General features: G+C 53.6%; 1 protein-coding gene across 2 annotated transcripts in view; it reads left to right on the top strand.

Moving 5' to 3' along the window:
- Positions 1-6664: 6664 nt before the first annotated feature.
- Positions 6665-11420, top strand: part of GAS7 (growth arrest specific 7) — a 203053-nt gene continuing 198297 nt past the window's right edge. Inside the window, exon 1 of one of the 2 annotated variants that reach the window (XM_082708220.1) lies at positions 6665-7584. In XM_082708220.1, coding sequence (XP_082564346.1) covers positions 7402-7584 — 183 coding nt within the window. In that variant the 5' untranslated portion in view covers positions 6665-7401. The remainder of the gene's footprint in view (positions 7585-11420) is intronic. The other variant, XM_082708225.1, reaches the window with a different exon arrangement.

Here is an 11420-nt window from a genome sequence, read left to right as displayed (position 1 = left end):
TCCTTAATTTCTTCTGTCCTTTTTTTTTTTTTTTTTTAAGAATTTTATTTATTTATTTGACAGAGAGAGCTCACAAAGAGGCAGAGAGGCAGGTAGAGAGAGAGGAGGAAGCAGGCTCCCTGCTGAGCAGAGACACCCCCCCATGTGTGGTCCGATCCCAGGACCCTGAGATCATGACCTGAGCTGAAGGCAGAGGCTTTAACCCACTGAGTCACACAGGTGTCCCTAATTTCTTCTGTCTTTCCCTCTCCTTCCCTCCAGGCTTCTCTTTGCAGATGAAGCCCCCAGCTTTCTGGGGAAGCGTGGTGGGAGGGGGGTTCCCATCGTGCACGTGTGTATATTGGCAGGGGTGGGGGGAGCTTGGTTGGAAGATAGACCGGCTTGTCTCTCCCCTCCTCCCTCTCTCTTCCAGCCCCGATCCCTTTCTCTTACTTTGTCTCTTCCCCACAAATTGTTTCCTCTCCGTGTTTATCTCTTTATGTCCTCTGCCTCCCATGTTCCGCCGGCGCCTGGCCCTGTCCTTCTCCCCTGCCATCCTTTCAGATGGCTGGAGGAGACACAAATGTGAACCCTTCCTACTTCGGAAGGATGAGCTGCTCTGATGGTACAGGTGATGCCTGGAAATCCACGACCACCTCGGTGTTTAAGGGCGGTCTGCCCCCGCATGGTGTCTCTCCAATTCAGGCTGAGGATTCCAGCAGGATCCCTGGGGGGTTTGTTAAAAACCCTCGGTTTCCTGGGTCCCATCCCTGACCCGAGCGATCAGAATCTCTGGGCATGTGGCTCAGGGAATAGACATCGTTTTCTGACAACGGCCTTGAGTGATTCTTAGACTCGCTGTCAAAAACCGAAGTCTTCGTACTGAGTAAAACAACACCGAAAGTGGAGTTTACTGCAGTACTTCTGAGGGCGAGTTAGGGAGATGGGAATGAGCTCAGTGTTGCTCACAGACTAAGGGGGTTTTAGGGGTAAATGGACAAGCCGTTTGATCTTTTCCAGCTTTTTTTTTTTTTTTTAAGATTTTTATTTATTTATTTGACAGACAGAACAAGTAGGCAGAGAGGCAGGCAGAGACAGAGGAGGAAGCAAACTCCCTGCGGAGCAGAGAACCCGACGTGGGGCTCGATCCCAGGACCCTGAGATCATGACCCAAGCAGAAGGCAGAGGCTTAACCCACTGAGCCACCCAGGCGCCCCTGCCTGGTGATCTTCTGTCTTGTTTGGGTGAGGGGAGCAGAGTCAGGTGAGCCCGGCAGCCCAGAGATGGTCTGAACAGACGTGGCATTTGGGGATTGGCGGGTGTTCTTGAAGAGCCGTGAATTCTTGGAAGGTCAGGTTGAGTTTTCCTTTACGTGCCTACGTGGACCGTTTCCACCTTGTCCCTGACAGAAGTGACTCCATTTTAGCTTGGTTCTAGGACGCTGATGTTTCCGAATCTTTGGCTGGGCCTGTCTTGGATTCCAGATGGGAGAACCGGGGAGAAGAGGAACAGATCTTTCCGGCCCTGCGCCAGGCTCCTCCTAGACTCCAGGAGGAGAACTGGACCCAGTTCTTTTCTCCAAAGTCATGATTCCAAAAAAGCTTATTTCCAGTAACTAAATTCCTTCTCCAGCTCACTGTCTCCTCGAAGTTGACTCTCAACATCCCTGATTCCCAGGACGTACAAAAAACATCGACTATCATACAGGAAGACAATGTAGAAAATCCTCTTCTTTTTAGATTTTAATGCAACCCTTTTAACATTTTAATTTTGTGTGTGATGTACCTATTTGTTCAGTGGTTCACGTATTAAATTATAAATAACAGAAGTACATCAATTTGGGGAATTTTCCTGAGGGAGATCTATACCCAAAGAAGTTTGGAGAACCATACTCTAGAATCTAGAATCTAGATTATGTGTTCATTGAGATCAGGGACTATAATATTTTCTTTCCTTTAATTTTTTTTTTTAAAGAAGATTTTATTTATTTATTTATTTGATTAGAGATCATAAGCAGGCAAAGAGGCAGGCAGAGAGGTGGGGGGGAAGCAGGCTCCCTGCTGAACAGAGAGCCCAATGCGGGGCTCGATCCCAGGACCCTGGGATCATGACCTGAGCTGAAGGCAGAGGCCTTAACCCACTAAGCCACCTAGGTGCCCCTAATTTTTTTTTTTTTTTTTTTTTTTTTTTTTTTTGTAAGTAAGCTCTGCACCCAATGCGGGGCTTGAATTCAGGATTCACAGATCAGGAGTTGTACACTCTACTGACTGAGCCTGCCAGGCACCTCTTATCTACTCTACCGTTGGTGGACTGGGCTGTTTTCATCTTTGGGCTATCATATGTATTGCTGCTATAAACATTGTATATGTCTCTCGGTGAACAGAGGAACACATCTCGGTTGGGTGTACACTTACAAGGGGGACTGATGAGTCATAGGGAATGCTATGAATCAGATTTGCTGACTATCTCGTTTTCCAGCGGGCTCCGGCCAGCCCTGGAGGAGAGCTCCAACCGCCTTGGGTCCTCCTCAGTGTGTGGTGTTTCCTCTTTTGTTTTGATATTTACCATACATTTTGTAAATTTCCATTTTTATTTATAAATACACCCATACTTTATTCTTTTTTTTTTTTTTAAGATTTTGTTTATTTATTTGACAGATAGAGACCACAAGTAGGCAGAGAGGCAGGCAAGAGAGAGAGGAGGAAGCAGGCTCCCCGCTGAGCAGAGAGCCCGACACGGGACTCGATCCCAGGACCCTGAGATCATGACCTGAGCTGAAGGCAGCGGCGTAACCCACGGAGCCACCCAGGCGCCCCTGGATTTGCTTTTCTTGATGGTTCACGAGGTTGAGAACCTTTTGAGGTGTTGTTATTATCGGCCTTTGGGGTATCTTTTTTGGTGAAATGTCTGTTCAAGTCTTTCACCTTTTGTTTTTTAAGGAGTCACCCCTATCTTTCCTACCGACCTACAGGAATTCCTTATTTAAAAGCGCGGTGGGGCTATGTTTGTGTCTCTACCACCAAGCCCAGCCCCTTGTCCATCTCCTAGTCTGTGCTTAATGGTTCTGCTGTTTAGGTTGCTGTTGAATGAACGGACACGGAAAGGGAGGTGGAGACCCTTGACGAATGAATGAGGCCTTTATAGAGGCTTGTTTACATTTTGGTTTATGTAACAGCTTTTTTTGAGGTGTAATTTACATACCAAAACCTTCCCTTGTTTTATGTGTCCAATTCAGTGATTTCCTGAGTTGTGCAACCATCACCACAATTATATTCTCAAGCATTGTCCTCACCCCAGAAAGAAATCTTGGGACCATTCACTTATTCCCTCATCTTACCCCCAGCTCCGAGGCAACCGCAAATCTATTTACCGTCTCTTATAGATTTGCCTTTTCTGGAATTTTCTTCTAAATGCAATCGTACATTTTTAAAAAATTAATTAATTTATTTTTGGTAATCTCTACACCCAACATGGGGCTCGAACATGCAACCTTAAGGTCGAGAGTCACGTGTTCCTCCAACTGAGCACCCAACCAGGCACCCCACAATAGGTAGCCTTTTTTATCAGGCTTTTTTCCACTCTGTGGTGTCTTTGTGGTTCCTGCATGCTGTAGTCTGTGTCAGTACTCCAGGCCTTTCTTGGCCGAGCGAATGTTCCACTGAAGAGGGGGTGCCTGGGTGGCTCAGTTGGTTAAGAGTCGGCCTTCGGCTCAGGTCAAGATCTCAGGTTCTCAAGGTCCTGGGATCAACTGAATTCCGCTCCCCAACAGGGAGTTGGGCTCCCTGTTCAGCAGGGAGTCTGCTTCTCCCTTACCCTCCCCACCTCCACCCTGCTCATGCTCTCTCTCACTCCTGCTCTCGTTCTCAAATAAATAAATAAAATCTTAAAAAAAAAAAAATGCCTCTGTGTGGCTACGTGTTTTCATTTCTCTTAGGTAGATACCTAAGAGGGAATTGGTGGGGTCAGATGGCAAATTTATATTTAGCTTTTTTAAAGAAACTGGAACCTTGATATTTCTCTGTCATCCATAGGCTGATGATGGAAAGGCATGGGAGACTGTCTTGGAGAGAAAAGAAATCCCCGCCAGCTCATAGTTAACAAATAAATGCACAGTGTCGAGAGAAAGCTAAGAAAGACAGACGAAAGCCTGCTTTTAGGAGTTTATAGTCTAATCCAGATGTTCTAACACGTGTTTATGGAGTAACTTGGCAATGTGAAAAATCTGAAAACGAGCAGGGGTTCAGACCTGTTCATATTGCAAAATGAATTCAGGAAGTACCAAATGCCTACTTGGTTTTTTTTTTTTGCAAGACTCCATGTTAGCCTTTAAGAGGGAAAGAGAGAAATTAAAACAAATGTGCTTGCCCTCCAGAGTTACTAAGAGACCACTCAGTAAAATACCTTAGTTTCAAAGAAGTTAAATAATTAAAGATTTCAAATAGAATTTTCAGAGTGTAACTAGAGGATCAGGAGAGGGGCACCTGGGTGGCTCAGTAGGTTAAGCGTGTGACCTCAGCTCAGGTCATGATCTCTGGGTCCTGGGATCGAGTCCCACATGGGGGGGGGTGTCCCTGCTCGGTGGGGAGTCTGTTTCTCCCTCTGCCTGCCACTCCCCCTGCTTATGCTCTCTCTGACAAATAAATAAAATCTTAAAAAAAAATCAAGGAAGAGGAAGGCAAGGGGGGGGCAATAGATGAGAAATTCATCTTTCCTTCAAGATCCTGTGAGAAAACAGAAACTCAGCGTGTGTTTCTTTAACATTTTTGGCATCCCAAAGATATAGCTTCCCACTATTATTGTCTTGGAAATCTTCACTCAAAACAGGTGTTAGATTACAAAACAACCAGGACCATTGGACTAGATCAATAATAATTGCTAATATTTGAGTACTTAATATGCCAGGTATTGGCATAGTTTACATTTTTACTTATTTAATCCTCTTAATAATGATGATATAGAACTACCACCATCTTCTACGGATGTGTAAAATGAAGCTCAGAGAGGTTGAGTCAGTTGCCTAAGGGCACACAGCTAGGAAGTGGTAAAGCTAAGGTTTGAATACAGGGAGGCCAGAGAGGCCACACTGAGCCACTACTGAGTTTAACCATCTCAAGGCCCAAGTTCCAGCTACTGGATTCAGATGCCAATCACAGATGGGAAAATAGACCCAAAGGTGTTGGGGTGTTAGGTGTTGTCCAAGTTCCTCCATGCATAAGACATTGGGGACAGGAGTTCCACTGACCGCTAGGATGGTCAGTTCTGTCCAGACTGACCTTGGGTATCAACCAGAGAGCCACAATCAATCTTGCTGTTGCAGAATCATCTGGGGCAGGTCACTTAGAGCTGGAGTGTTTGGGATGTCCTGTACGCAGAAATTTCTCAAAGGGTAGACTGGGTCGCTGGTGGATTGCAGGCACTGTGGAGGATTTGAAGTTGCAAGAAGGCTTTGGACCGGCTGTCCTAACTTGAGTTGGGCCTTATCATCAGATGTGAAAGCTGGGGTTGATCTGCTGACACTCGCGTATCCATTCCGATACAGGGAATGTGAGGTTCTTGTAACTCAGGTTGAGTCCTGTTATTTTTAGTGACTGATCAGGTCCGTTATTTTTAGTGACTGCTTCCTATATCAAATTTTGCAGCTTTGCCTTAAGCGATGGACGCCGCGTGGTGACTGTGGTCCAGAGTTTGTCCCCCCCCTCCCCACCCATTTCGAGCCACACGAAGGGTTTGTGCATTTGCAATCGATGGGGTATGATAAGCAATCTCTATCTGTCAGCTTGCCTGTGGCCAGAGGCCAGGCTGAGGCAGCTGAAGGTAAAATGTTTTCATTGCAGACTATGGCTCAAAGTGTATTTTCCAAAGCTAGGGTGGGCCTGGGCACAAGCATCTAAGAAGTTATCAGGTGATTCTAATGGGCAGCCAGGATTGAAAACCACTGAGAGATCTTAAGGCTCAGCCCATCCTTAAGACAAGAGGGTTTCGTAAGGCGGTATCCAAGCAAACATCCTGAGAGAAGAGGCTAGGGGAGGTGTTGTGGAGAGTCTGAAGGGCACAGGCTGAGAAGTCTGTACTTAATTTAATAGGCAACAGGGAGCCAAGGAAGATTACTGAGCAGAATCTAAGGGGAGGCCATTTGAAGCATACAGGGAGATTAAAGGGTCGGGTTATTTACAGCTTAGGAAATAGGACTTGAAGTTTTCCTTTAGAGTAGGCCAAAGAAGAAATCCACTTTCTTTTACTTCTAAACCCTCTGTTCAAGGTCGTTTCTTCAGCATCCAGGTCCTCTGGTCCCTAGAGAGCAGGAACCTGTCCAGATGATGGTCGCAGCTACCTGGCTCCTTGCGTGAAAGGTGTGGCAGCCTTCCACAGTTTGTCGACCCAATAAACAGGTATAGAGCTCTACAGCTGGCCCGCCTGGACTGCAGGAGGACTGGTACCCTGGGGCCGGCCTCCCCTTTGCATGCAAATTGGTGGGGGCTGTTCCTCTCACCTTTCCCCCTTCCTCCATTTATCCTCTTCAGGAGGCTCCCAACTCCGCCGCCTCCCCGCCCCGTCCCTCCAGTGCAACACACTGCCACCCGGCCTCCCGGCTCTGGCGCCAGGCTTCAAACCTGTCCTTCACCCATTGTTCAGTTTCCGGTGAGTCAAGTTCAATCCCAGGTCCAACCCCGACAGGGGCGGCCGCAGACACATTCCCTCGCAGACACCCCGGAGGAGGCGCCCGCCGCCCGCGGGCTGCCACCAGACCCACAAAGCCGGCGCGGAAGGGCGTTTCTGTTCCAGAGGCTTTCGGAGGCGGGGGTGTGAGCGCCGAGACCCCTCCCCAGCGACCTGCCCCCTCGGCGAGGGAGCGCCCAGCCTTCCGCGGGCGTGGCCGCCCTGGTCCAGCCCCCGCCCCGCCCCGCCCCCTCGCCTCCGCGCGAGTCCCCGCTCGGCCACCCGGCCGCCAGCCCTTCTCCGCGGACGCCCGGCCGCTCGCTCGCCGCCGAGCCGGGCCCCCGGCGATGCTCTGGATCCCACCTCCCCCGGGAGCTGCGCATTTCCGCGCGCCCGGGCGGCTCCGAGTCCGGCCGGCCCTCGCGGCCGCAGCCCGCGCTCCGCGTCCCCGGGAAGTTGTCTCCGGAGCCCGCGGCGCCTGGGTCTCCTCCCCCTGAGCCCCGCCCCCCCGCCCAGAGCTGGATCTGCGAGCTGCCCGGCCCGGGGGCGTCGCCGCTTGCTCCGCGAAGCCTGCGAGTCTCCGCTGCCCTGCGCGGAGCGCGCGTCCCCCGCCTGGCCGGGGACCCCCCGCGCACCCCCGAGACGGCGCGCGCCCAGAGCGCGGGAGCCCGGAGCGCCGGGCGCCTGGGACCCCGCGGAGCCGCTGCCCAGCCCGCGGGGCTCGTCAGGGATGCAGGCTGCGCTGTGAGCCCGGGCGCCAAGGCCATGTCCGGCGCCCGCTGCCGGACCCTGTACCCCTTCTCCGGGGAGCGGCACGGCCAGGGGCTGCGCTTCGCCGCGGGCGAGCTGATCACGCTGCTGCAGGTCCCGGACGGCGGCTGGTGGGAAGGCGAGAAGGAGGACGGGCTCCGCGGCTGGTTCCCGGCGAGCTACGTGCAGTTGCTGGAGGTAAGGGGCGAGGGCCGGGGGCCGGAAGACACGGGGCTGCGCTGCTCCGCGCGCCCGCGTACCTGTTGCCCGCACCCGGGGACGCCGGAGCCGCCCCTGTCCGAGGGGCGTCGCGGAGCCGGCCGGGGGCAGCCGCTGCGCGTCCGACACTGCCGGCGGCCGAGGCAGCGGGCGCCCCTCGGGGCTGGGCAGCGCGGGGATCGCCCCCGGAGCGTCCCCCGTGCCGGGCCTCCCGAGCACATCGTGGCCGCCCTGAGGAAGGACAACTTGTTGCCTGAGTTCTGGAGCGAGCGGGCGGCCGGGCGCGCTCCCGGCGGTGGCAGGGGCCGGCCGAGGGCTGCGGAGTCCCGCGCTCTAGGGAAGACGCGCGGAGGATCCGGATCAGTTAAAAAAAAAAAAAAAAAAAAGTGGCATCGATCGGGTCCCGGAGCCCGGAGCCTGCCACCGGTGGACGGTTGTGCTGCCCCGGGTCAAGCTGCCTGGCCGCTTAGGAGCCACCCACTTGCTGGTCAGCTGAGCCTGCCTGGCCACCGGCCCCAGCCACCCGCCCGATCAGGGGTGCTGCAGCGCCCCTCTCCTGGTCCGGCTTCCCGGGGCTAAGGTCCAGAGCCTGAGAGTGGCCTGTTCCTGGGGTTCTGGCCTGCCCCCAGGACTGCAGAGGACCTGCTGAGCCAAGTCGGCTGGCTGTTTATTGTCTGGGTGACAGTTGGGAGGACTCCCTCTCCTCTAATCGCTGAGCTCATGGTCACAGCCTGAGTGGGCTTCGAAGTTTCAAAAGTCCTTTGGTGGGGGCGGAGTGGGGGAGAGGACTGACCTCATAGGACATCCCCTTTCGTAAAAACCTGCCCAACCCCAGGATTGTTGTACAGACTTCAATAGGCGGTTATCCACAACTGTGTAAGGGTAGACCAAATGTTCTGCAGAAACACCTCCCAAATCACGGAGTCTGAATTTATTTATAATTTGACCCCTGACCTACTTTGCAAAGAACAGGGTAGCAAGTTTAGAAAGAAAAAATAAAAATAAAAAGGACAGAGAGAAAGAAAGAATGATTGATGGGGCTAAGTGATTTTGGGTGAGTTTGCTGGGAAATAGCCTGTGAAAATATTACCAGAACCAGAGCGTGGCCTCCTAGAGGTACAATATCCCCCCTAAAGGGATTAGTAGCATTCAAACAAAATTGAGCCTGAAAGAGATTTTCGTGGCCTGGCAGAAAAGTAGGTTCCAGAACCCTCCCGGTTGTGTATTTTGAGAAACTGGTGTGCGTCAGGCAGGCTCAGGTGTGTGTCCTGGGCTTCCCTGGTTCCCTTCCCGGGATTCAGATGTGAGAGAAAGCACATGTATCCCTTCTTAGGAGGGCCCATAGCCTCCTGGTTCCTGGCTCAGGACTCCTGTTTCAGAGTTCCTCTGGTGGCCACACTTTTTCCAGGAAATCCTGATGTGGAAATTTGGCTTTGGAGGTCTCTCTGCTGAGGAGCGCCCCTGGCTGGACGCAGCCAGCTGTGTTTTGGGGTGGGGGTGCCCAAGGCTGGTGGGTTGATAGGCCGTGTTCACCAGAGGGGATGGGCTCTGCTTTTTTTTCCTCTAGGAAAAGGGAGGGCGGACCAGACCCCGGAGACACACAGAGCCATCTGCTGGGACAGTCTTGGGTGCCTCAGTCACAGCCCCTGGTGCTTAGTAAGGGTCTTTCAGACCCATTCCCAGTGGGGACATGCACGGGAAGTGCCCGTCTGTGGGAGCTGGACCGCTGGGAGGGGCTTCCATTTCTTGAGCACCTATTAGGCCCCCGTTCCCCCGAAAGCTCTGTGAAGGGGAGGCAGCCTTCCCATTTCTCAGGCACACATGAGACATGAAGGTAATTGCCCCAGGGGAGACTTGCCTGAGTGGCTTAGATGGTGGAACTTTCCCCTCTGTGGCTTCGTCTGTTTTAAATTCGGCCCTGTGGGCTCAAGTGCTAAAAGGCAAGTGAGGGGAGGGTCTGGATCCTTGTGGGAGAGGCCACATGCAGCCCTCCAGGTCGGAGTGCTGATGACAGCAGTCCTAAGGGCGGGCGCTGCCTATGGGGGCTACAATGAGTACAGGGGCTCCTTCCCACCTGGAGCAGCTCTCCTGCTAAGTCTGAAAATTGCTTGCACAGGGAGGCTGCTGGCTTTCCTACAGTGGGGGCAGGGCTGGGCCTGAGCCCTGGGACTTTTCGGGGTCAAGGCAGGTGCAGTTTCCAGAGGATCGGAGATCAGGCCCTCTGTGCCTGGGCACCTCGTGGGTGAGCAGGCTGGACTCCCAGGCTGAGGACTGGAGGGTATGTGGGTAGATGTCCCTTGGGATGGGGAGAGTCCTCAAAGCCAGACTCAGTGAGGCGACAGTGGAGATCTCCCAAGGGAGTCACTGGCGGTGAACCGGCCAGTATATGAAATTGCAAGTCCGGAGAAGCAGCAGCCGGTGTCCTTCAAGGCTGGAAGTTGGTGCAGCAGCCAGGAGCCTGGAGAGGGGGGTCTAGAGATGGACAAGCCCATGGGATGTCGGCCGGCAGGTGCCTGGCTCTGGGCCTGCTGGGGACGCGGAGATCAGAAGACGAGGGGGGAGCTGTTGGGGAGACAGGTCCCGACAGAATGGAGGGCACCAGCCTCCTGGGGGAGGAGTGTGATGGTGGGGACACAGCTGGGTGCAGCAGACCTTGGCTCTTTGGTGTAAAGAGTGATACCAAGAAGCCCCATCTTGGCGGAAGGGTACTATGGGTCGAGGGCAGTGTATGCAAAGCGGACACTCTCCGAGGATTTCTGTCTTGTTCATACGAAGAAAGGGGAACTGAGAAGCCCTGGTTTTGCCAGAAGCGTCCCCCGAGGAGAGGAGCTAGGAGCTAACTCTGGCAGGGCTGAGATCTGCCTTGGAGGCCCGCCAGCCCCAGGGGAGGGGCTGTGCCGAGGGAGATTCTGGTCCTGGCTCCCAGGGGAATCTCCTGGATCAGGCCTTCAAGGAAAGAGTAGAAGGGTGCAGCATATCCTTGGTTTCCAGAAAGCAGCCTCTAGGGAACTGTCAGCCCAAGCGAGGAAGTGGGGCTGGGAGAGGTGCCACCCTGTGGGCTCAAGGGCTGGCCTCAAGGATCAGGGGTGCTTGGGATGGTGGAGCTTCCCAGAGGAGGAGACCAGCAGCAGGAGGAGGGAACCCTGTGGCTGGGTAGGGTTGGTGGGTGGAGGGCCGGGAATTCCCTGTGACCTGCTCTTAACCGAATGGAGAAAAGAAATTCGGGACATGGAAGATACTGGAAGGCATCCGTGGAAACCCCCCAGAACTTTGGGGAAATAAGCTGCCATCTGGCTGTGAGGTGTAGACCTCAGAGGTGCTAATAGGGGGGCCCTGTCTGCCAGCAGAACCAGGTGGCTGCAGGGGGTCACCCTTGAACCCGGTCTCCTCCTCTCCGCCTTCTGTTCTCCCATTTTGGGCTCACGGGATGTGCTGCCGGAACATTCAAAGTGCGGCCGTGGGAGAGAGATGCAGAGATGTGGAGCTGAGCTGGGCTGGGCTATGGATATTGCTGTGGGACAGACCACCCCAAGACTTCGTGTCACCAAATGCCCATTTCCTATTAGCTCACACATCACCGTGGGTCGACAGGGCTCTGCTGGGTGGTTCTTCTGCCCATCTGTCTTGGCGTCTGTCCTGCATTCACAGTCAGGGGGTGGCAGGAGGGAGAGGAGGGGTGGCCAGGGAGAGCTGGCCTGGAACTCCAAAATGGCGGCTTCACTCCCATGTGTGGTGCCGTGGTGTTCTTCCAAGGGGGCCTTTCTCTCCGCATGTGTCTTACTCTCCAGGGCCTGTCCCCATGGCCTTTCTCTTTA

Source organism: Mustela nivalis (genome assembly GCF_964662115.1).
Source record: "Mustela nivalis genome assembly, chromosome: 17".
Lineage (NCBI taxonomy): Eukaryota > Metazoa > Chordata > Mammalia > Carnivora > Mustelidae > Mustela > Mustela nivalis.
Note: the sequence above shows the minus strand (reverse complement) of the source record. Positions and strands in the feature narration are given on the sequence as shown.